Here is a 27,491-nt window from a genome sequence, read left to right on the forward strand (position 1 = left end):
CCTCCTGTGTGAATGCCTTCTGTGACGATTACACTCGCCAAAGCATTTGCACAGGTAGGGGAGGGAGGGAGGGCCATGGGGCAGACACTGGCCCAGAGCAGGGGGACGCCCAACATTTTGTAGGCATCCCCATTAAAATGCTAGATGTTACACTGGGAACTCCCCTCTTTCCAGTTTTGGGCACACCAAGATAGGACGTGGCCTTAGTTTGTGCCTCTGTGCTCTGGGGGTGTAGACTATTTCCCTAAAATGATGATTTACTGTAATTAGGCTAATGGCTGTGGTTTAATATGGTTACTAGTATTGTAGCAACTGTCATTTGTGACTTACAGTATCTGTGCAGACCTGGCTATTCCTAAATGTGTATACTATAGCAGATAAGACAAATCATTTGAATAATGTCACTTTCCAAGCATGTGCAGATGTGTCCACATACATCTTTGTGTTATTGTGCCATGTATGGCACAATTTGGCACACCTTGGACTCTGCAAAAGTCACGCTTTGTGATTTTTCAAAAAATTTGCTTCTCTAAACTATTACTTTATACAATTTCTACTGCTGTAAAAAATTTTAGAATCCATCTACTTGCTACATTTGGTAAAGGCAGCTAAGCTGCATTTTGCATGTTGTGCCAAATTGAGAAAAATAGCCAAGATGTATGTGGACATCTAATCTGCATGTAAAAACATACACGTTGCAAGTTATTTCTAAGACCGACGTTCGCATATGTCTGTGTATGAATGTGCCTATGCATATGACATGCCTATACATAATAACTATACACTCCAAGTACTCCATATCTTCACCCAGCTCTACCTCCCCTCCATCACCCTTTCTGTTGTCTCTCCCCAAATATTCCTGTCCTTGGTTCCCTCATATTCATCCTCTACACTTCTGTTGGAGAGCTTATCAGTTCCTTTGACTTTTACTACCACCTCAATGCAACTAATACACAAGTTTACCTTTCCTCCCCTGATCTCTCCCCATCTGTCCTCTTGGCTTTCTCTTTCTATCACCCAGTACAATGCTTCCTAAACCTCAATATTTCATAAACTGATCTCATCATCTTTCCCGCAGCCAAGGCCTCCTCTTCTAACATCCTCTCCATCTCTGTTGATTGTGTTTCTTTCTCCTCTGTTTCTCAAGTCGTTTCTAGGTGTTACCTTTGTCTTTGCCCTTTCCTTCACCCTACACATCCATTTTCTTTAACAGCCTTGCCATTTCCATCTTTGCAATTTTTTAGAATGTGGCCCTTACTCACCCTGAAAGCTACTAAAACTTTACTTTACACTCCCATCATTTCTCACCCAGATAGATTACTGCAATCCACGCCTCCCTTGCCTTCTCAACTCCCAACTCACTGAATTTCAACCCATGCCTTGTTAAAGTATCCTGCCCCCAAGATGTGTACGCAGCAAAAAGCCTACATTTGTCTGTATGCATTGCCATCTTGAATGTACATGTCTTTGTTGCTAGTCATCTTCATCTTCAAGGCACAGTTGCCCCTCCATACTGTATATTTGGTGCAAAAGAAGTGCTTGGAAACAAATGCATTTATGCTTACGTTCATAGCCCTTAATTTCATCGACATGCCGTCCCTGAACTCTGCCTAAATGCAAATGCACCCATGGTCTATTTCATCATAATGTAGATGTTATTAATATGGACATCACTGTCTCTCCTGTACCTGTGTCTGATATGTTCTGGAACCCTACAGTATATAACATAGCATACACATGAAGTACATGCCATGTAGCCTTGTTCTCTCCTAGGACAATCAACCAAATGGAGGAGTGAAAAAGCCTTAGTAACTTTTACATCTAATATTTTTATTTTGCCTGCAACGTACCAAATTTGAGCATCCTTATACCTTCGCCCTGCACTCTAGCTGCTTTGTGCTGTGATGCTTCAGGCTCAGAATGCTGCGCTCTCCCTTGCCCATTTGCAGTACAGCGGCGGGCGAGGAAGGGGACACCTGTGCCAGGGAAGGAATCACATTCACAAATATTAAATTATTAACAATTACCTCTGTGGCCTAGTTATTTCAATATCAATATCTGGATAATGTCAATAACACCCAATTTCTGATATTAAATACTGGCCACAAATTGAAGCTTGTCTGTACAAGCAAAATGTATGTGTGGATATGTGTGTGTGTATATGTATGTGTGAGTGTGTCTGGTGGGGAGCTTTAATCTTTATTATTTGCTATTGCCCTGGTTCAATAAAGAGTTACTCAATCTTTTCCTCAGTCATGCCTCCCGACGTCATTCCTATTTGTAAGATGAAAAAAATATTGATACGGTCTGGATGTATTCAATTTGTCCTGATCAGTGACTTGCTCTTGTTCTGACAGGAGACAGTGTAAAACAGAGGCTGGGATGTAATTTTTATTGTCAACATGATGTACAGTAGAGCTCAGCCAAACAGAGCATTGTTACTGTGAAATGTGGATTAGAACATGGGAGATAGAAGTAAAGTGCCGCAATAACTATGAATATAATGAGAAACATCTTACATGTGACTCCTTGCTAGTTGTTAATATTTCATTGTGTGAACATTGCTGTGAAGTGTCTGTGTAAATAAAGAATACATTTTACGTTGTTGTAAGAACTCCATTAAAACCAACTCCGGGTAGATAATATAACAGGTGCAATTGCTGAAGATGTCACTGCCCCTTAGATAATGACTACAAGCTCCTAGAAAAAGGAATATTTTCAGTAATTCTTGTTAACTTCTCCCAAGATCCAAATTTAACTACTGTATATCCTTAGGATTCATGAGACCCACACAAAGTATGCACTGTATAAAACGGAGGCTCTCCTCACCCCTTCAGAATCATGTTTATTGGCCAGGTATACTTGCGTATAGTAGGAATTTGTTTTTGGTTTGCTGTGCAGCAGCCAGGTGGGTAACAAGTAAACAGCATACAGTATAAACAGGTGGGAGAACATGTACATTCATATAGAAATTTATTCCGAGGGGACACCGTGTTAGATTATGTGCAAAGGGTCATGGTGCGACTAGACAGTGAGATGTTCATGAGTTCACGTGTCAACAGGTGGATCGCTTGAGGAAAGAAACTTTTTAGGCTTCTACTGTACCTGGTGGGAATAGCCCTGTAGCGTCTGCCTGATGGCAGCAGGTTAAACAAGCCATGACCAGGATGTAGTTGGTCCTTGACTATCTTCGTTGCCCGCTTTTTTGCTCTGTACAGGTACAAGTCCTGGACAGAGGGAAGGTCTGTCCCAATTATCTTCTCGTCAGTTCTGACTCCCTTTTGGAGTCTGCATTTGTCTCTCTCGCTGGCGGAGCTGTACCAGACCAGTATTGAGGAGCACAGTACACACTCCACAATTGCGGCGTAGAAGAGAACCAGAAGCTTCTGTGGGATGTTGAACTTCCTCAGTTGCCTAAGGAAGAATAGCCTCTTCTGTGCTTTATCAGTGTTGGGCCGCCATTTAAGGTCCCGGGAGATTGTGGTTCCTAGGAACTTGAAGTAGTCCACTGGCGACACCACACTGTCAGCAATTGTTAGCGGAGGAACACCAACAGCCTTCTTCCTAAAGTCCACTACGGTTTTGAGTGGGTTGAGCTCTAGATGGTTGCTGCTTCACCACCGGGCCAATCGGTCCACTTCTTGTCTGTAGGCCAATTCGTCCCCGTCCTTGATAAGGATAATGACGGTAGTGTCATCGGCGAATTTGATCATCTTTACTGATTGTGCCTCTGAGGTGCAGTCGTTGGTGTACAGGGAGAAGAGTAGGGGTGAGAGTACACAGCCCTGGGGGCTCCTGTGCTGATGGACTGCACTTGGGAGGTGAATTCCCCCGCTTTCACAACTTGTTTTCTATCAGTCAGAAAGTCCACAATCCAAGAACACGTAGCTTGAGGGACTCCTAGGCAGTGTAGTTTGGGGTGGAGGATTTTGGGGATGATTGTGTTGAAAGCCGAGCTGAAGTCGACAAACAGGACCCTTGCATAGGTACAAAGCATATCTATGTGCTGCAGAATGTAGTGCAGGCCCAGGTTGACTGCGTCCTCAATGCATTGATTTGATCGCTAGGCAAACTGGAGGGGGTCTAGCTGGTGGCCAGTAACAGCTTTCTGGTGGTTCAGTACCAGGCGCTTGAATGTTTTCATGATCACAGACCTCAAAGCTATCGACCGGTAGTCATTCAGATTTGTAATGGTGGATGTCTTGGGGACCGGAACAATAGTGGAGCTTTTGAGGCAGGAGGGAACCTTGCGTAGCTCCAGTGATTTTGTTGAAGATCCTGGTGAATATGGGGGCAAGTTGACCAGCGCATACTCTCAGGGCAGATGGTGACACCACATCAGGACCTGGTGATTTTCTTTGTTTTGGCCCTCTTGAACATCTCTTCCACCTCAACTTGGGTGACCTGGAGTTGGCTGTCGACATTTGGGGCAGCACAGAGGGTATGGTTTGGTTCACACTGGATTACTTTTTCAAACCTGCAATAGAAGTTGTTCAGCTCATCAGCTAGGTCTTGGTACATGGCAGTGGGTTTGGGTGTTTTCTTGTAGCTGGTTATAGATTGCATTCCTTTCCACACAGATACAGGGTCATTAGTGGACAGGTCATTTGTCAGCTTGTCAGAGAACTGCTTTTTTTGCTAGCCTGATTTCTTTTGTTAGGGCGTTCCTGGCTCGGTTGTATTGTGGTCTGTCACCACTGCTGTAGGCCTCCTCTTTGGCTCTGCGGAGTTGTCTGAGCTGGGCGTTGAACCAGGGCTTGTTGTTGTTAAAGATGTAGTTGCTGTTGGTGGGTATACACATGTCCTCACAGTAGCTTATGTAGGATGTGACAGTGTCAGTCAGGTCATTCAGGTCAGTTGCCGAGGCTTCAAAGACCCCCCAGTCCGTGCAGTCGAGGCAGGACTGGAGCTTCAGCTTAGTCTCGTTAGTCCATTTCTTAACTGTCTTGACGACAGGCTTAGCTGCTCTCAACTTCTGCATATAGGTAGGGAGTAGGTGGACGAGGCAGTGGTCAGATAGTCCGAGTGCAGCACGGGGGATTGCCCGGAAGGCAGACTTAAGGGCGGTGTAGCAGTGGTCAAGGGTACGCCCTTCAATGGTGGGGACTTGCAGACAGTACAAGATGCAACAGTCAGGCTGGTAAACAACCTCGCCTGTTCCAAGCCATACAACACCCATTCTCTACTCCCTTCGCTGTCTTCTTGTAAGATGGCAAATCGCTTTTAAGATTGGCTTACTGACTTTCAAAGCCCTACATAACCAGGGCATAACGTACTTAAAGCAGCTTATGATTCTTTACTGCCCCACTTGATTACTGTGATCTGTAGACAAGGTTGCCTACACTCCAGGAAATCGGGTCCCCCTCCCAGCCCCCCCGGAAAGGGGGGCAACCCTCCCGCATTTCCCTCAATGTCCAACAAACCTCCCCACGGCAGGAAGAGGGTCCGCGGGTCAAATGACACGATTGATGTCTTTTAGCCCCGCCCCCTGCAGTGCAATGCCTGATATACAGGCATTGCACTGCGGGGACGGGGCTAAAATGCAGTGATCCCGCTAGACACGCCCCCAATAGTGCTGGCCATCTGTGGCTCCACCCCTGGATCGCCCCTTTTCCCCTTCCTGGCAATGGCCCAGCCCCCCTGCTACAGTGAGCTGGCTGCCCTCTCCCGGAGAGAGCAGCAAAAAAGTCGGCAACTATGTCTGTAGATGATGGACTATTAGCAGTACCTAGAACCCATCTGGGGATCAAGCTTTCAGCTTTGTGACTCTGAATTTATGAAACTCTCTTCCCCACACAGTTTGAGAAGCTCCCACTGTAGAATCCCTAAAAAAATATACTGAAGATTTAGCCTAAAGCACTAATATCCACAGTTAAACTTGTTTTGTATTTTGTGCTAAAGCATTTTGAATCCTATTAAGAGAAAATTGTTTTATAAATAACTTTATTGTTATCATCATCATAACTTTAATGTGGAAATAGTAACACAAAATACTTTAATGAGCAATATTTGAAATTTGAGTGTTAGGGTTAGTTTTAGGGTTAGGCACTAGAGCAGGGGTGGGCAATAAGCTGTTGATGAACTACACATCCCAGCATGCCTTGCATCGGTTTCAGCACGGTCAAATAGCAAAAATAGGAATAGAATATAATCAACTTTATTGGCCATGTATGCTTGCTCACACTAGGAATTTTTTGTGGATTACAGTGCAGCATCAAGCAGGGATGAAGGGGGGGAGGGGACATTACATATATTACATAAAAACATTTTAAGGCAAGGCATGCTGAGATGTGTAGTTCATCAAAAGCTGGAGGACCACGTATTGCCCAGCCCTGCACTAGAGGGAGGGTTAGAGTTTGGTTGTAGCAGTGGGTTGGGTTTAGACTGCCAATGTGACAGTCTGACATAGGGGATGGTTAGGGATAGGCTATGGGAGTTGTGAATTAGGGTCAGGGATAGGATTATGCACTATAGGAGGATGGTTAAGGTTAGACTATAGGAGTTGTGATTTTAGGTTTAGGCACACTGGGGCAGATGTATTAAGCTTTAACAAGAGATAAATGTAAGGGTGATAGGGAGAGATAAACGTCCAGCCAATCAGCTCCTTACTGACTTTTTTCAAACACAGCCTGTAACATGGCAGTTGGCAGGTGATTGGCTGGACGTTTATCTCTCCTTATCACCCTTGCATTTATCTCTTGTTAAGGCTTAATACATCTACCCCTATGGGGGGTGGTTAGGGTAATGTGGTGGGAGTTGAGAATTATAATCAGGATTAGGCACTTGGGGGAGGGTTAGGGTTAGGCTGTAGGAGGGGTGAATCATGGTTATTATTAGGGTTAGAATACTCACTGGGATCCATAAGCATTGTGACCTCGGGATTCTGACCTTCGGGATCCTGACAGCTAGCATTTCATATGTAAGCCAAAAGGAAAGATGATATACATGTCAGAATGTGTCCACCATTCTCTGTTTTACTCATTTGCAGCACGATGCAATGTTAGGGAGGTGGTGCTTTAGCTAAATCGACAATTAATCACAGGCTTCCTTTGCAGAAATGCGGTCTGTGGTTTAGGGTATTCATAGTCCGAGACAAAGCCCATTATGTCACAACAACTAAAATAATTGTACTGCTGTCTCAGTTTGTGACCTATATCAGATATTTCTGGACATTTTTCCAATATTTTGTCTGTCTATTGCAGAAACGTGAGCAAATACTTTAGTTGCACACTGTTTGTGTCCACATCAGTAAGTGAATTATCTGATCTCGTCACAAACCAGATGCTAACATTAGCATAATGTAGTCCACAAAGCCCCTTTGAATACAACATAGCCCAAATGTATCTAACCTACAGTCTGTCCCTGTCTTTAGCATTGTCTGCACTTCATGAGCAGTGGCCTGCTATCACTAGGCCTGTGAGGCACGGGCCTAGGGGCAGCACCTATCATGGACGGCACACTATGACCAGCCAGCCGCCAGCCCGCCACCAGCCAGGCACTCCGAATTGACAGCCGGGCTGAGAGCTGTGAACTGCCCGGCTGTCCTCAAAGCAGGTCCGCGGCTTCCGCCCCAGCACAGATCGGATCTCTCTTAAGAATCCGATCTGCAGCGATCCGCTCCCTCCCCGTGCTGCGGTGATTGACAGCTGAGCCGTGCGGCACCCTGGCTAAAGGGCAGCATTGTGACGGCTCAGCCCAGCCCTATTGTGTAAGCAGCCTGCGCCTCAGTCACTGGCTGTGCGCGCAGGCCGTTTAAGGAGGCGGGATCCGGGCACTTTGTGCTGTCTGCTGTGTGGAGACGAGACGGAGGCAGACTCAGAAGACTGAACACATAGCTGCTGGGCTGACTGCTACTTCACAATGAGTAAGGCAGTCAGCTCTTCAATTTATTAGCATTTCTGGCAGGCTCTGGGTCATATATATGTATATATATATATATATATATATAGATAGATATATCTATCTATATATATATATATATTGTATGTATGTGGTGTGTGTGTGTGTGTGTGTGTGTGTGTGTGTGTGTATGTATGTTTATATATATATATATATATATATACACTGTGTGTATACATATATATATATACACACACACACACACACACACACACACATATATATATATATATATATATATATATATATGTGTGTGTGTGTATGTATATCCGATGTATACAGGGGCGGCCAAAAATGTTGTGCGGCCTGACCCCTAAATTCTCCCCTGTTCATGAGAGGCACAAAAATGTATATACATACATGTTGGGCAGCACGGATGGTGTAACGGTTAGCATTACTGCCTCACAGTGCTGAGGTCATGGATTCGATTCCCACCATGGCCCTAACTGTTTGGAGTTTGTATATTCTCCCCGTACTTGTGTGGGGTTAATTCCGGGTACTCTGGTTTCCTCCCACAATCCAAAAATATACAGGTAGGTTAATTGGCTTCCAACAAAATTAACCCTAGAATGTCTGTGTGCGAATGTACATGTGGTAGGGAATATAGATTGTAAGCTCCACTGGGGCAGGGACTGATTTGAATTTTCAAATATTCTCTGTAAAGCGCTGCGGAATGTGTGCGCTATATAAGAAACTGTTAATAAATAAATAATAATAAAATAAATAAATAATGTGTATATACTGCTAAGCCTAAATGGATCCTATTGTTTTCAGGTAAGGGTTGACTTCCATGTATTGTGTAAACCGATGCCAGCAAACATGATAGAAGACGTACAGATAAAAAATGCAATAACTTGATATTCAGATATTTCTGTAACAAATGGACAGCATTTTAATTTGTGGTGATAGGTGTACACTACATCAGAGGAAGTCAACTGTAGATTATCAAAGCTATCTGATTAAAGCCCAACGCACAGACTCTCAGTTTGTTATGATATGTAAGCCCCGTGCATTATGTTTCTGCACACTTCAGGGCTGATGTAGAATTGAATATATGCTCAGTGCATGCTCCGGCCCCAAGTAAGCACAACTACGGGCAATGCATCACTGAACCTATTTCCTCTTGCATGACTTACAGTATGGGTGTAGTCAGGTGTTCTCACATAGATAGCAAAGCTGTAATCAGGTGTTCTTACATAGGTAATGTTCAGTAAGGACATATCACTGACGTTGCATGGAAATATAATACGTGACGTTACTCTCAGGACTACACCACTAATTGAATTGACACCAAGGGTATGGTTTGGAATGTTTGGGGGTGAATGAGCCCTAAATGTATCTAATGTTTATAGTAACTAACTGTAGATACCTTTTTCTATTTCTCTGTTTAGGTCTGTAAACTGCTCTGCTTCCAGAAAGTTTCAATATACTTTCAGTACCAAGGACAGGACCAACTGTACAAATATGAAAGAGACGTTGCTGCAATATCTTGAACAATGAGACCAACCTAAGCTATCATCAACGTGGCATGGTAACAAGACAAGCTACAAAGCAGGAGCCTGACTGCGTTATAATACCCCCAAATAAGACAGAGCGGATACAACTTACTACAACATCCAACTGAGAGCTTAGAAAGGGATTGGAATGTTCTCTTCATTTATGTATTCCCTTAACATGCCCATTTAGCACCAAACCTAAGATTCCTTAGCTTAGGTTACATGCCGTACCAGTCAGATATAGCTGCACTATTAATACTAGTAAATGTTAGTGGCACATGTTAGGATTTTAGTGCTTGGAACACTCATTTCATCATCTCAGTGCACTGATATATTACCTGCCGACTACTGTTAATGAACCATAGCGTAATAAACCTTAGGCAACCCAGCAGAATACAGTCAGTTAATACTCCTTGGAGTCAAACACTTCTCATGACATTTTGCTGCACAACAAAAATACATATTCATATATTACCACATATCCAATTAAACAAATGTAATAGACTTACAGCCTAGCTCAGAACATTGGTTCAGTAACGCCTTGTGCATTGTATCAATAGCGTAGTACAGCACAGCTCACTGTCATCCCAATAATATGTGCTGCACGCTCTTTGCATTAACCCTAAATGCTTAACAGTATATTATGATATAATTCAGTGTTTATTTTATATCCCACTATATTCAGAGACAGCTGTGGCTGTCATTGTAATTCTTCTGTATCTTCTTAGATATCTTAATCCTTGAAAGTGTTGTATGTACAGTTGCAGCTGATCCCGTTTAATGCTGCACAGCGTATTCCGGCACTGCAGTGTATGAAAGTCCATTACATTGCAGTACAGAACAGCTTGGAGTTCTAGTTCATTATAGGACCTGCATTAGTTCATTATCATTCATTTACAGCAACATACTTTCTGACTTGTGTCTGTAAATCTCAGTAACTCCATTACACCTGTTACAGCACTTGTCTTACACATATTACACTGCATTGATAATGAGCTACGGCTAGCCCTTCTATGTCATATTTGGTATATAGCATTACACATTGGTGCATCTTATTACAGCCTAGGATATCCCTGACTTATAACTGCAGCCAGCTGTTTCATGTACATAGGCAATGCCCTGCCAAAACAGCTAGAAATTAAAAATGATGTTCCCTTATGCCACTATGACACCTGGTATACCTATCCCCTCCTGCGTGATGTGAGGCCCCAAGGATCCTGTGGACTTGGAATGGCTGCACAAGGTTTTGCCTGGACTGTGGTGCTGATTTTATGCAGCCTGAAGCTCTTGGGAATAGTTTCCATGGAGACAGGATTGTCGTTGGAGGTGTCTGGCCGGGTGAAGCGTGGCTGGGTGTGGAATCAGTTCTTTGTGGTGGAGGAATATACAGGGACAGAACCACTTTATGTGGGGAAGGTAAGAGGAGCCGCAACACAAAAAGCTCTTTCAGATGTGAGGAGATGTGCACACAGGGAGGGGGGCTGCATGCAGGGGGTACACTCACAGAACACTGCCTGGAGGGGAGAGTGTTAGGCGAATACGGTGTCTAAGGGACATCACAAGGGAGAAGTCGGAGCCTTAGGGAGAAAAAAAATGGAGACAAAAGCCTGAGGGAAACACGTGGGCGAATCAAACACAGAGAGATCATGCTCATGAGATGAGGTCTGAGAAACCTGAGACATGTTATACCTCAGGGTAATCACACTGCTAGGAGTAATTGAGGTCTATTCATGAAAGCATGAGAGAACATTTGCATCATATATTCCATTTCAGTTTTGTTGGTGTCGTTCTTTTTCATCTTTTTCAAAGTCAAGAAATGTGCTTAGTGAATTTGAATTACAATTAAGGGTGCCCTTAAAGCATCTTTATTCATGTAAGGCAGATTCTCACATACCAATTCCATAGAAACATATTTGTGCATCCATACCGTGCAATAATACACTCCCTATGCACACCACAATACCACTGCACGCACTACAACGCTCATTGCATGCACCACAACAGCACAACAGCCACTATGCCCATGATCTGACAACTTGAATGTTCCTGGCCTGGGGCACTAGTTTTCTCTTTTCATATGATTACACACAAGTGATGTGTACCCAGACCATATGCAATAAAATATGCATTCATTTTACATTCACACTGTATGTTCAGCCAGGCACATGTACATTGTACCAACTGTACGTCAGCAGGAGTAACAGGTGTGTATATTGCCCAATGTAATGAAGCATGACGTGCTGTCATTAATGCGAAAGTGTCATTTAGCATAAATCATGATTAAACACAAAACACAAATTCAATTAAAACATAAACATCTGTTGATATTTTAGCTTTAAAAAATCAAATCGGAAACTTCTCGCTTGCTGCTGTCCAAATGGAACTACTGTATCTGTTGTGTAATGGATAGATGGCCGCTATTTCATATAATAGTGTACTATAGCAACCACACTAGAGATTTACATACTGTCAACTAACCAGGGCAATCTACAATCAATTAGAAGAATGTGACTAGTGCTGTTGCTGATCATCATCATCATTACTGCACCTGCAAGAGAGAACTCGATCATGACAGGAGTATCTGTGTCTGCATCCAGGTCTATTCCAGTCACAATTACTTGCGTGTACCCTAACCGTATTCAGCATGCTCTTGCTTCCCCATTCAGTTGTAAGTGTAACATATCCCCAAATCTGCATGTCTGTGTACTGTATGCAGTGGCCAGGCTGCAACACAGACTGCCTAGCGCAGAGGAAGGCCTCTTAGCACATATAAACATACATATATGTCATGTATGTGCTGGCATTGTATCTGGGATTGGTAACAGTGCTGGCATTAGGCTTCACTCTTCTAAACCCGCCCTCAGACTCCTGTGAAAATTACCAATGAGATTCTGTTGTTGGGTTTAGAAGAGTGAATTCCAATGCATGCTGACTGGGGGGTTATTCTTATTCCTTCGGTGAGGACCAATGTTTCGCATCTCCTAGATGGCGTGGGGGGGGGCGGGGGCGGAGAAGAGCGGGGTGCGCCTGGCTGCACCTTTACCATATGGGAACGCCCAGCGTTCCATGGGCATTCCCATGAGAACGCTGGGCGTTCTCATGGTAATGAGGCGGTGATGCAGGTGCGGGGGGGCTGGCAGCTGACATCACCGAATGTCAGCTGCCCGCCCATATCTGACCCAGCATGCATGCATATGGAAGTGACTTGAAAGTCACTTTTTTATGCGTGTACCTTCCACAACTTCCGATGGTCGTCAACCATAGAAAGATGTGGGAGGTTACCCATCAGCATACGAATGGATGTTCATTCTAAACATCCATTCGCAGCCTGTGCGGGTGAACCCGCGCTGCGAGTGGGGGTGGGGGACCGCGTGGGCATTCATTCGCCGGGAGGGGTTTGTTGGATTTGCAAGGCTCCCGGGTTAACTACAGATACAACGCCAGCTCATATATTACATACATATTCACATGTATATTTATATGTGCTTAGGACCCTCTAATAACACCCCCCCCCCCCCCCCCCCTCCCTCCACCACCCATTCCCCCAGACAAGTACACATTGTTCAGATTTCTAAACCCTGAGACTAGGGTTGCCACATCATCTCTTTAATAAGGGACACATATAAAAATATAAATTACACAGGTTTTGTGGTTGATTAAACACAGATGAAGCCAGACACAGAATCTGTGTAATTTGTATTGAAACGATAATCTGGGAGCCCTGCCTGTATTTGGGTATGGGTCATAGGACCGACACTATAAAATCCAACACATGAAAAGCTTGACATGGTCAAAAGTTTGCCGAATTATGCACATAGGTGGACATGAACAGTGTATAAGTTTACCATGCTTCTGTCACGGTGCCTCGCTGCACACTATAACATTTCCCCTCCATGTCCCCTTTTGATGGCAAAGTATCAACAAGTCCTTTTTTTTTGTGAAAAAAAATGGTGAAAAACTCATGTTGACCTTTTGCTTGTGTCGACCATGTCGGCCTGATGCTGATCCACCTTTTTCTTGTGTTAACCTTTTAACTATCGACCTAGACACTGTCGGTATAATGACCACACACCCCTGAGACTGATGCAGAGTTAGAGTTGGGCTCTGTGGGTGAGGCATATGTTATGTGTTTATGCTCCAGAATTGAGTGTACACATCAGTTGCATCAGTTGTGAATGAAAAGGTGAAACTTGGCAGTCACACGACATGCTTACACTCTGAGCGGAGGTGTGTTAATGCATCTGTAGTATATGTAGAGCTTCACCTGTTTCCCAGCATACTTTTTTGTACACAGTAGGTTGGTGTCAATGCACAATGATGATGACAGCAACCAGTATATGTCCCATTCTTCATAACAGTGAAACTGAATATACCCATTTATATCCATGCATGCAATTCATTAGCAGTAACTGGTTTCCATATAGCTCAGTATGAGGAACCTCAGCTACCCCTCCCCCATACCTCCCAGCTTATTCATCTTTAGAAGAGGGACACTCATGTGCCCAAAAGGGGTGTGGTCTATGCAAATGAGGGCATTGCATATGCAAATGAGGGTGCCATCAGGGCCCCCCCCCCCCCGTTTTCCGCCCTCTTTGTCGCTGAATAGATGCTATACACACAGCGTCTATTCCCTTCAGGCTGGGGAGACTCCCAACTGGCCTTCCTGCCCAGACACTGCTGGGCAGGGGGTGGGACGTAACATAAACTCGGGACGGTCCCATGAAAAACTGGACTGTTGGGAGGTATACTCCCCATACACCACAACATGGTTATGGCAAATACAAAATTGTACTTTAAACCTGGAACTAATACAACACAAGGCTCAAATTTGTCTGCATCTATGCTGCCATACTCATTTTCTTTATGAAATTCCAAAATTCCCATGTATGATTATTCTGCAGATATCTGCAAGTAAATATAGACATTATTCAAGAAGTCACGGCATACTTTGGAGTAGTGGCAAAGGTCAAAATACTTCCTCAGGGTCAGGGCCATCTTAACAGCAGTGTGGGCCCCTGGGCAAAGCAATGCACCGGGCCCTTACCCATTCTCCCCTCCTAGGGTTGGGGGGTACTATCAGCAGTAGCTTTGATGTCCCACGGGTGGCAGGGGCTGCTCTATCTTCCATTCAACATGTAGGACCTGGAGCAGTAACTTCTGCTAATTACTCCTTTACTGCACAGGTGGTGGGAGGGAGAACACTAACATGTGGAAGGGGGCACTGAGCTGAATGAAGGGTCCGTTGTAAATGACTTCCAGGGAGGTAGGGGGTGTTTTATACGCAGGGGAGGGTTGGATAATGGAGTGGGCTTAATATTCGTCCTTTTCCAGTGGAGGGCAGCTTGTTTGACTGCAGATATTGCCATTATCTGGAAATAGATTTCTTAGCCTTCAATAGTATAAAAACCTAGAGTCCCAACTTTCCGGAGGTGCTGGGAACTTGGGGATCAGAGATCAGGATCCAGAGCAATCCATTGACAAATATATAAAACTGTACACCAGACGTTTGGAGCTGGAGCAGGGACCTGCTGCTGGAAGGCTGATATCTCTGGTTCTGGGCATGATAGAGACAAGCTGCTAGTGTCGACAGAAAGGGGAGAGTCCCAGATTTTGGAATATACTCTCAGAAAAACTCTAAGTCAGAGAGAACCTGAGAAATATGACTGGGAAGTGCAATTAACAGGTCAGATGTGGACTGCTGCTTTGAAGTTGGATATCTCCAGTTCCCCAGGGCCGATTTTAAAAATTCTGGTATCCCTGGAAAAAGGGGATCCTCAGCTATCAGCATAGGGCCCTTATACATCTGGGGCCCATGGGCAAGTGCCCATTAAGCCCATACGAAAAGACGGCCCTGCTCAGGGTGTGGGATACGCTGTATAGCTTTTGTTGAAGAAAGGTCCAGATTGCTGTTTAGCTTAACAAATTGTTGTTTTCTGCCGTCTTGTTGTCTTTGGTGTGTGTGTTTTTCGCACATCAATATCTGTTTGGCACTGTGTTACATATAACATATTGCCATGAACTCATTACAGAGTAATTATAATTCAAAAGAAATGTAGGCGTATAGCATTAGAGACTAAATCATAAAAGTAGATGTGCCAACATAATCTATATGGATTTGCGTATAACCTATAAAATGTGCCTGCTAAATAAAACATTCTGCTAAAGAGTATATGCAATGTATGTCGAGAGGTAATACAGTTATAAACATAGAAGTAAATAGGGCACCTTGCTTGGCATAGTGGTTAGCATTACTGCCCGACGGCACTGAGATCGAGTTCCATTCCTGGTCATGGAAGGATTTGGAGAGGTTTGTATGTTCTTCTCATGTTTGCATGGTTTAGTTTCCACCCACAAAACATATAGATACTGTAGATGAATTTGTTTAGTATTATATATTTATTTACCCCTTTATTGGGGGGGGGGGGGGGTCCACATTCCTCCAGGTTCCCAGCACTGGGCTGACCAGCCACAGGGATTAATGCTTTGGCCGGGGGAACTTGATTACGTGGAACTTTTCCAAAAATCGCATCCCATTAAATTTGTGAGTTGTATACTTTATAATGGGAAAACATCTGGATGCAAATTGAAGTTTACAATGTGCGATTTTCACGGCAAAATGTGAATTTTATGGCAATTCACATCCCATTACATTGACGATTTTCGGAAAATGTGCGAATTTGGCAGTTTTTTAAATAAAAATCGCAAAAATGGAAATGTCTCATCCTAATAAATGTCACCCATAGGGTGACATTTAATAGAATGCGATTTTATCGCATTTTTAGAAATCGCACCATATCGCCGCAAATCAGACTTTTAGAACTCGCATTTTTCCCTTGTAATCCGCATATTTAATGAAATGCGAATTCGCTGGAAAAATTGCGATATGGTGAAATTGTGGCGATTTTAAGTCATGGAAATGTGCGCATTTTCAGTCATGAAAATGTGCACATTTCAAAACATGCGATTTTTGGTTAAAAGAAAATTGCAGAAAAAACGGCGTGGGGTCCCCCCTCCTGAGCATAACCAGCCCCGGGCTCAAAGAGCCAGTCCTGGTTTCATAAAATCACGGGGCAAACCAAATAGGGGTCCCCTGGATTTAATAAAACCAGCACCAGGCTCAAGGGCCGGTCCTGGTTCCCAAAATACGGGGGACAAAATGAGTAGGGGTCCCCCGTATTTTCACAACCAGCCAGCAGGGTAATGCCACAGCCGGGGGGAGACTTTTTATACAAGTCCCCCCGGCCAAAGCTTTCATCCCCCTGACCGGTCAGCATGGGCAGGGATCCTGGAGAAGTGGGGACCCGCCCCAAAGAAGGGGTTCCCCCCCCTCCAGAACTTACCTGCCCATGCTGAAGCCCGGGGCTGTCCTCGATGCCCCTGGGCTGTGGGCATCGAGCTGATTCTGTGTAAAAAATAGATGAAAAACTATTCTCTTATACCTTGGAACTATGAGTCCCAGCAAGCCTCCCCCGCATGCTGGGACTTGGAGAACCACAAGTCCCAGCATGCGGGGCATTAAAAGGGCCCGCTGGCACTTTTAGTTCCAAAGTAAAATAAATAGTTAAATAAACACACTGACGCCCATTAAAAATAAAACTTTAATACATCCAAAGCCCACACATACTGATACTTACCTATCTTGAGCCTGTATGTAGGTCCCGGGGTCCGGTGCTCCTGGGTCTGGGGCTCCAGGGCTGAAGAGTCCAGGGACCAGGGCTGGTCCGGGGGTCCAGGGCTGAAGAGTCCAGGGTCCAGGATCCGAAGAAATCCATAGGGAGACCTGTGGAAGAAAATCCTACTCACCAAAGTCCTCAGGCGAAGATCTGTCCTCTTGATCTGACCCAGAGAGACGCTGATGCTTCATCTTCAGTGTCTCTCCTCCAAATGATTCTATTGGCCCCCTAGCGGTCAATCAGGAGCCGAGTTTGGCGGCCAATCGAATCATTCGGAGGAGAGACGCTGAAGATGGAGCATCAGCGTCTCTCCGGCTAGTTCGTCAGACGGGTACCAGTGGGAGTAGACGCATTTTTTTTTTTAAAAGAAGACCTGGACTACGTCGGATCAAGAGGAAAGATCTTCGCCTGAGGACCTTGGTGAGTATGATGTTCTTCCACAGGTCCCCCTATGGATTTCTTCAGATCCTGGACCCCGGACTCTTCAGCCCTGGAGCCCCGGACTCTTCAGCCCCGGACCCAGGAGCACCGGACCTAGGGACCTACCTACGGGCTCAAGATAGGGAAGTATCAGTAAGTGTGGGCTTTGGGTGTATTAAAGTTTTATTTTTAATGGGTGTCAGTGTGTTTATTTAACTACTTCTTTTACTGTGGAATTACAAGTGCCAGCGGGCCCTTTAATGCCCCGCATGCTGAGACTTGTGGTTCTCCAAGTCCCAGCATGCCGGGGAGGCTTGCTGGGACTCATAGTTCTACGGTATAAGAGAATAGTTTTTCATCTATTTTTTACACAGAATCCGCTTGATGCCCACATCCCAGGGGCATCAAGGACAGCCCCGGGCTTCAGCATGGGCAGGTAAGATCTGGAGGGGGGGACCCCTTCTTTGGGGGGGGGTCCTCACTTCCCCAGGATCCCTGCCCATGCTGACCGGTCAGGGGGATGAATGCTTTGGCTGGGGGGACTTGTATAGAAAGTCTCCCCCAGGCTGTGGCATTACCCTGCTGGCTGGTTGGGCCCGCTGCTGGTTGTTGAAATACCCCTACTCATTTTGTCCCCCGTATTTTGGGAACCGGGACCGGCCCTTGAGCCTGGTGCTGGTTTTAATAAATCCAGGGGACCCCTATTTGGTTTGCCCCGTGATTTTATGAAACCAGGACCGGCTCTTTGAGGCTGGTTATGCTCAGGAGGGGGGACCCCACGCCGTTTTTTTTCCCACTTTTTTATTTAACTCTATTTTTACACCAGAAACATGCACAGATCACAATGATCTGTACATGTCTCTGACCAATTCACACATCAGAACCTGGTCTGAAAAAAGTGCGATTTATAGACACCTCAAAAGTGGGATTTCCGTTTGCGCATCCCATTAAATATGCGTTTTGTATACTTTTCTGTGCGAAAACATTTGGATGCGATAGAAATCCAAATTTTTCCCGCACATTGAGAAAGTGCGATTTTTCGGGGAAAAAAATGTGATTTATGGGACTCTGCGCACCCTATTAAATGGATGATTTGAGGAAAAAATGCGATAACTCCATTTTGTTTACTAATTATCGCCAAAAACACAAAATCTGACTCTATTAAATGTCACCCACTGTGTCTGAAATTAAGATTTTTTTTTTTGTGGAACAAACTGGTAACCTTAATTACTGTAAGTGTAACTCAATCATGTATATCCTGTAGTCCAGTCTAACTGGTGGGAAGCAGAAGAGGTTGAAAACAGTAGAATCACATGAAGTAGGCATTTTGATTCTATCTTCAGGCTTGTAGATCTTGTCAATGTCTACAAAGAGTGGTCTTGGTTATCAACTGTCTAGCCAATAAACCAGAGGTAAAAGCCGCCTAAAAGATTTATTACATGGTATAACTACAAGGCAAATAACCCCAATAAAATGAAATAAAGATAATATTTTACTCTGCAAACATAAAGTGGCAAAAGTCAGTGAAGATATGACATATAAGTGGCATATATTGAGACAGTATTTGTGTGACAAAGATTTTCGCATGGCCATTAATAATGACACAACAGCACAATAGCCCTGTGTGACTGGCAGTAGTGCTACAGAAAGTCTAAAGCTTATTCGTATATTCTTAGCAGCATTCACCATTTGATATAGAGGCACATACCCTAAACTGACTAATGTATCCTCAGGAATTGTAAGTGAATATTAACTGGAAAAGCATTAGGATCAAACAAAATTACTCTTAGGGACTTATTCTGAGTCACACAGAGCTCTTTTCATATATTTGCATATGTCAGTCCTTTTCTGAGTCAGTCACATCTTGGCTGGATCTCGCTCTCTGTGAAATAAGGTGTTTTGGGGGTTTTATACTAATGCAGTGCAATTACACATAACCACACTGACTTGTGGGAGTACCACTTTACATCCAAAATAGAATTAATCTCTTTTGACATCTTACCCTTCCAGCTTCAACTTCCTCTCTCTGTCTCCAACAATTAGGACTGCCAACCTTGTCACCCTTCTTTGGTGCATAGTGTAAAGCCTTGTCTCCCTCTCCACTGGCTTCTTTGTCCCCAACTTCTCCCATGTTGTTTGGTCAATCCTTCCTGCAGCATGCCTCCACATTACCCATCTAGTTAACTTATCTCTCTCAACTGGCACTTGCCCTCTTTCTTCAAGCATGCACTTGGCTGCCCTATTCTTAAGAAACCATTACTTGACCCCGCCAACATCTTTAATAACTATAGCATCTTTCTTCTACACTTTCCATCAAAGCTCTTTGAGTAGATGTCAGCAAACTGTTTAACCTTCATTTTCTCCACCCACTTCCTCGAGAACAACCTTCATTCTGGCTTTCAGTCTCTTTATTCCACCGAAGCTGCCCTCACCATGGTCAGAGATAATTTCCTCTTGGTCAAATACATAGGTCTTTTTCCTTGACCTCCCAGCTGCATTTGACATCATTAACCAGCCCCACCTCCTCTAAACCATAGACTTCATTGGGTTCTGTAGCTCAGGTCATCTCTTGGTTCACCTCCTACACATTATCTCCCCTATTTTTTGGGCTCTGTCCAATCTCGCTTTGCAACTCTATCTTTGGTGTGCTTATAAGTTTCTAACACCTTTGTGCTGTTGGTACCCAAATTTACCACTTGTCCTCTCTCCTTTTGTCCTCTCTGATGCTACCTCCATTCTATCCATTTCATCTTGTATGGCACAATACTTTGTGAAACTCAGTATTCAGATAACGGAACTCATCTTCTTTCCCCAAGCTTTTCTTATCCCATCCTCTCCCTATCAGTTGATGTATTCCTCTCCTCCATGCGCCATGTCGATGTCTCATGTCACCCTTGACTCTACCTTTTTATTCCTCCAACATACAGTACAATTCCTTTCTCGATCTTACCATTTCTACATATGAAATACTTTCAGAATCAGACCCTTTCTCACGCTGGGTGCTTTAAACACCCCCATTCATAACCTCATCATCTCTTAAATAGTTTACTCCGATCTGCTATTCTTTGGCATTCCAAACTCCTTCATAATCTCTCTTCAATCTATTCGTAACTCTGCTATCATTTTTCTCTTATTGCCCTGTCTCTGCTGCCCCTCTTTGCCAGTAACTCAGTGCCAGTACTATGCATAACTATGCTAATAGCACATTGTAATGATATTTTTATTAGGAACTAGTTGGGATACACAATGTAACCCAGGTTGAAAAGCAGACTTTGAAGTACATCTGCAGCCTTCATTTTTTTTACATTGTCTTCCCCTAACAGCCCATTCAGTTGATCCTGAAAAGAACCAATCTATTTGCTCACATGGTTGTAGCAATGAAAAGGACCTACTGTACCTAGCCATTTCTACTGAGTATTTAGTATTCTACACTGAGATATAAATAATGTTGTTTGTTTTTCATCTGAGAACATGAAGTCTATGCATTAAGTCTTGTAGACAAAATAAAGGGGTTGGATATAACGTACCAGCTACTCAGCTCCTACAGATGGAGCGCTTCTCAGCCTGAGCAGGGAATCGCCAGATTCCTTTAGCTGGCGCAGGCTTATGGAGAGGTGCTCCATCTGACGAGAACGCGTGAGCGCCTCACACGTATGCCCGTCCCCATCAGCACGGCGCAGTACGGCGGTGGGGAGTGCTTTCCCTGCCCGTCTCCACTACAGGGAGATGGGCAGGGAGTGGGGGAGCTGCGGGGAGATGCTGGGGACCAGCGGTGGAGGGCTCCGGTGGGCAGGGAAAGCACGTGCGCCTCCTTCTGTCGGCTGGCAGCGGATGGTGATTCTATCTCCAGGAGTGGGATATCTCTTTTGCACGGCAGGATCTATAGGATTGCTGGTCGCTGCAAATTCATTGCCGTGTTATCAGATCTGAATTACCCCTGATGTTCAAACATAGTCACAAACCTTATACTGGTCAAACTACACCCCGTGCCAGATTTGTTGGTACTAGATACAAAACCCTTGCCATACATTAAGAACAGACAGACAGTCATACACACTTTGTTGCTCGTTATATGGATTATTAAGTGCCTGAATTAGCATGTACCTTTTTTTTTTTTTTTTACTTTTTCTTAAAACTAACAAAGTATAGATTAACATGCAAAGCTACAAATACATGCTTAGAAAGGAAATATTACATACAAATGTAAGGCTTGTTTATCTTATTTAAATGCTTGCTACAAGAAATGTAAATGTAAATAACCCTTTTCATTTTCAGCTGATACTGTCCTTTCAACGTTTAAAGATTTTTTTCGGATGCTGACTGCATGATATTTATATGTAAATAACCCTTTTAATTTTCAGCTGATTCTGCCAAATGAATGTTTCATGTATACAGTACAGTATGTCTGATTTTTGGCTCTGTACTACTCACCATGTTTAAAGTCTGCTTGATATATATTTCATGATACTGGCTGTTAATAAGTTTTAATTGTTAAATTGTTCTGTGGTGACATTCAGCCATCTACAGTAGATGTACAAAAATGCCTTGGGTTATGTTTGCATTAGGCTTAATATTGCTGTTTGTTATTGTACACAGTGGTGTATTTATAATGTGCCTAATGTGTACTGTGCACACACGCCCCTTAATCCTAGGGGGGCCACATCTAGGGTTGCCACCTCTCCTGGAGTTCTGGGATTCTCCCATTTTTGGTGGCAGCCCTTCAGGAGGCTTTTCAAGTCTCACAAATTCTGGGGTTCTCCTAGAATCTGGGTTTCTAAAAAAGCCTCCAGCCCACCATTGCCTCTCCCCAGTGTCCAGGGCCTTCTGTTGCACCGCTGCGCCTGCCAGGACTGCCTCCGCAGCCTGACAGACGCACTCGCGAGATGATAATATCATCATCTTGCGAGTTTCTGTCCTTCAGGCCCACCGCCGCCCATCCACCGCTGGTCTGGTGATTGTGTGCAGTGCACATCTCCCAGACTCCCAGCTTGCCTCTGCCGCCTGCCAGCCATGTGTCTGTGTGTGACAGACTGTGAGCTGCCACCTACTTCAGATCTTGACTAGCTGGCCTGCAACTCTGCGGGCGACCTGGGTGGCCTCCTCTCTGCTGCTGTTCACAGCGTGACAAATCGCCAAACACTGCTCCTCCTGCCAGCTGCCCAGACCCCAGCCCTGCCCAACCAGCCCCTATAGGTCAATAAAGTTAAGCAGTGTATATATATGCTTAACATCACCATTTTGTAGTCAGTCTACGTTTCAGCCACTAGGTGGCCTTTCTCAAGACGTGGCATCTCTAGGCGTCTTCACAGCTCATTATACAAATGTGGTGAGTGCCCTCATTGGATTAATTTCCTAAAGTGGTATATTATTGGGACAATCAATTGTCACCTTAGAGGTGCACCCCAGTGAACTTTCAAAGGTGTTCGTGAGTGCGGAATCTTCGAATATTATATGAGGCCACGCCCACTTTTCCGGGAGCGTGCACATTAGGATAAGGGGGGGATCTCCAGGAATCTATGAAGAGTGAGGTGGCAACTCTAGCCACATTGCACATGCTGCACCCACTTTTTAACACTTTCCCTCCAGAGTCCATCTGCAGCTGCAGGAGCACTGCCGAAATGGGCGGAAATATGCCACGTGGCCATTTTTCTGGCAACCTGCCCATGCGCAGTGGAGTCTAAGGGGAAGATGTATTAAGCTTGTGAAGTGATAAAGTGTTTGGGTTTTTATCACCGGCCAATCAGCTCCTACCTGTCATTTTTCAAACCAAGCCTTTAACCTTTAACTGATTGGCTGGTGATAAAAACCAGACACTTTATCACTTCACCGAGCTTAATAAATCTACCCCTCATTGCTCTAGTGATTAGACTCCACAATGCTGCGCTGCTGCCTCCACAATGCTGCGCTGTTGCCTCCACAATGCTGCGCAGCAATGCGAAAATCAACAGAAAAATGGGCACATGCCATTTTTCCAGATATTTGCGCATGGGTACTAGCTTCTGAGTGCTCTAGTCCTCAGAACCTGTGCTGCTCCTAACAGGAGAGGAGGGAGCCCAGCTGGAGGAGGCTGTATACGGGTCTCCTTCTCTCTTAATTTGCTCCTGACTGTACATTGTGTGGAGGATACATTATTACATGTATTATCATACTTTGTAAAGCTGACAAACAGCTTTGTACTGTGAAAGTCAGAATAAGTGGAAACTGTGTCAGCCCTCTGGTGTGAGAAGTTTGCACATAGATTTCTATGAAATCTAAATATATATGGAAAAACTGATCTAGCTTTCTAACTATACCACATCTAGAGCAAGAATCTTAAAATCCCTACACTAGCTACATACTGTATGTTCCCCAGAATCCAATATAATTGACTCAACCTCACCTACAAAGCCCTCAACACTACCCTTTTGATCCCATGTGAAATGCTTCTCTATCATTCTCTTAGATCTTCCAGTGACCCGCACCACATCTCTGGTAATGGTCTATTACTCCCTCCTCCAAGAATTTCCTCATGCCAATAAGACTTCCGCTGCACCCAAGCAGACTCTACTTCAAATGTTCTCTGAAATCCCTTCTTTTTATTAGAGCTTCCCTATTCCCACTTACTGTAAATTACTCTCACTGGGTTTATCCTCACAACTATTCCAATCTCATTGCTAGCCCGTTCCCCTGGTTTCAGATGTGCCCTTTTATCAATAGATTGAAGGCTATCTGATAAACAAGCTCAGTCCACCTTTAGTTTTCATGCCTGCATTTATGCATTGATGATATCCACATAGTAATTAATATATGTGCCTTGTTTTGTTTTCCCCTCTGTCTGGCACCAAAGAGCACTGTGGTACCCCATAAGGAGGGGTCCCCACTCCCCCCAGAGCCCCTGGCCAGGCTGATTATCGGCTCCTGATTGGCCGCTAGGAGGAGAGGCGCGGAAGATGAAACATCTGCGTCTCTCCTCAATCCGTCGCAGGTACCGGCCGGAACAGTCCGGTGTTTGATTTTTTCTGAAGAACTCGACTATGTCGGAACTAAGAGGACAGATCTTCGCTGGAGGACCTTGGTGAGTTGGATTTCCTTCCACAGGTACCCCTATGGATTTCTTCGGACCCTGACCCCAGACTCTACAGCCCTGGAGCCCCGGACCAGCCCCGGACCCAGGAACCAAGGCCCTGGACTCTACAGCCCCGGAACCCAGGAACCAAGGCCCCGGACTCTGCAGCCCCGGACCCAGCAACCAAGACCCTGGACCCCCGGACCCTGGAGCTCCGGACCCAGGGACCTACCGACGGTATCTAGATAAGTAAGTATCAGAACGTGTGGGCTTTGGATGTATTAATGTTTTATTTTTCATGTGTCGGTGTGTATTTCTTTTACTATTTTTAATACTGTGGAACTACAAGTGCCAGCGGGGCCTTTAAAGCCCTGCATGCTGGGACTTGTGGTTCTCCAAATCCCAACTTGTGGGGGAGGCTTGCTGGGACTCATAGTTCCACAGATTTAAACAATAGTTTATTCTTTTTTTTTTTACACTTAATCAGGCTGACTGGTCAGTAGGGTTAATGTTTTGACCTTATATAATAAGTGTCCCCTGGCTGTGACATTAGCCTGCTGGCTGGTTTGGCCTGGGGCTGGTTCTTAAAATACGGGGGACCCCTAGTCATTTTGTCCCCCATATTTTGGGAAACAGGCCTGGCTCTTTCAGCCTGGTGCTGGTTACAGCTGTGGGGCGGACCCCACGCCATTTATTTATTTTTCTATCTTTTACACACTGAAGCCACCCCTGATGTAAGATCAGCAATTTCAGATATGATCCATAAAATATATATATTTTTTAAGGTATATAGCTGTGTTTTATTGATAATATTAAGCTATGAATTTGGTGTACATTGTATATGGCCAAAAACTCAACAAAATGATTGCTGATTTCTGAAGCACAACTGTCTTCAGAGCTGCAACTCCAGGGCTTCCAGCTGGCAGACTGCTCAAAGACAGGACACAAATCTAGCCAGTCTACTGTTCGCTAAGTAGTGTCAAAGTTGCCTGAATTGCAACTCTGGACTCATGTAAATTTGTGCTTAATTCTGTGTATTATAATTGGTGATGTGTTGCTTATACTCACTTGTTTCACTCATAGGAAAAGCCATATTACATTGATACACACTAATCATAGTGACACACGCCTTTTCTGAACACTGTTTGCAGATGACAGTAGCGCCCTCTGCTGATCTTACTGTGTACTGTTCTCCCTGTGCAGATCTCTCTTGTTTAATAGGATTACAGGGTCAGAGCCTGCCACAGAAGACAGAATACGGAGAGATCTATTTTAGATATAAAAGGGATTAAACACAAAGCTCACACGTTTAATTAACTTGCTGAGAATTAAAGGAATGTGCTGAAGTTTTCGCTTACTCTGGGGATGCCAAACAACTGAATATTAAATTCTGCTTATTTAAATAGCTTAACTTGGATTATGTGTGATTTGAAACAATGCTTCTATGATAGCAAATCACATTCCTTTTGATTGCACTAAGGTACTTCACTGGATATAATTGTCTTTGTATTGATGGGATTCTATATACAGCAGTAACATTCAAACATATTGTCACTGCCTGGAGCACACAGGCAATCATTCTGTGTAGACACACATTGCACACACACTTCAAAACTCAAATACAAGATCACAACTGAAATACATGCTTTTTGTTACGTGGTATGCACAACTGTATAATATGCACATAACACATACCTGCTTAGAGACATCATTAAATTCCTTCATACTCACAAGCAAGTAGTGTATGAGCTCTTAAAGGCCCATACACACCGGGCGACTTTTGAGTTCAGTTTTGTCATTTGAGCTGCTTTCAGCTCCAAAACCGCCCATTGCGTACGGGCCAGCGATGATCGATGCACGCTCCCACATCATCGCCAGCAGTCACCGTTTGTCTGCTGGTATTACCAGCAGACGTAATGGCTTTTCATAGCCTTTTGCTATGGAAAGCCGGTCAATGTGGGGAAAATTGCTGGGCAGGGGGAAAATCGCCCGGTGTGTATAGACCTACACACACATGTCAGCTGCTTTTGGTTTGATTGGATTGCCTACAGTAAAAAGTAAAATTATTTTTATTTGTATTGACTGTACTGTACAATGTTCTCACTGTCTCTGTATAGTCTATTTCATGTAAGTATAATTGTTCTTAGGTTTTATACCATAACATTTTTGCTAAAGAGAATGTATAATCCAAAAAAAACATAACCATGTTCATGATGGAGATTTTAAGGATTTTAATTCCACATATACTGAGCAGCTCTGTGAAGTGCCCAGAAGCAAGCTGTTCGAGACAATTAGGAAAATGATCAGGTAGCTTGTACTATTACACATGATTGCCAATCAGAATCCTGCTTGCATCCTGTAAACCAGGGGTCAGGGTACTTTTCACCTTTTACCCCAAAATATATTTAGATACGCCGATGTTACCCCCTTAATTTGAAAGGCAGGAAATCATATAATTGTAATATACACTGTACCCCAGAAATTGATGATATATCTTGCTAGTACGGTACACATGAGGATGGGGAAAGGGGATGGATGGAAAACCTGCGAACAAGGTACTGTACACCTTGTAGATAATAGGTAGTGTGATTTCAATGAATGTATCCAATCGTAGATCCACAATGCGAATAATTACAGATTAAATCATGTGGAGGTGCACCCCTGAGAGTAGAAAACGTACAGATTCAAAAAAGAAAGAAAAAAGTACTCTCCTTTGTTTGGGGGCACGCTTATCATAAAAGAAAAAAACTTTTATTTGTAATGGTTGTAAGTTTTAAAACATAACTTTTAATACTTTCAGTCTAAAAGGCTGTTAATGGACAAAGACACAGACAGACTATACAAAACATAGAGAAGTGGTTGGAACCACTTAATGAACTCAATGGAGTTCTTCCAGCGGTATGCTGCTGGTATAAATTACAGTGTAAATTTCTGTGGTATAAATCCACGTATAGTAGG

At 44.0% G+C, this 27,491-nt stretch overlaps 1 protein-coding gene across 2 annotated transcripts in view; it reads left to right on the forward strand.

Moving 5' to 3' along the window:
• The window catches only part of CDH22 (cadherin 22), a 246,165-nt gene that overhangs the window by 120,006 nt on the left and 98,668 nt on the right, over positions 1-27,491 (forward strand). For both annotated transcript variants that reach the window (XM_083147879.1, XM_083147878.1), the window contains exon 2: positions 9,291-10,811. In XM_083147879.1, coding sequence (XP_083004005.1) covers positions 10,497-10,811 — 315 coding nt within the window. In that variant the 5' untranslated portion in view covers positions 9,291-10,496. The remainder of the gene's footprint in view (positions 1-9,290; positions 10,812-27,491) is intronic.

This window comes from Crinia signifera, chromosome 6 (genome assembly GCF_055691185.1).
Source record: "Crinia signifera chromosome 6, ASM5569118v1, whole genome shotgun sequence".
In the NCBI taxonomy this organism is placed as follows: domain Eukaryota; kingdom Metazoa; phylum Chordata; class Amphibia; order Anura; family Myobatrachidae; genus Crinia; species Crinia signifera.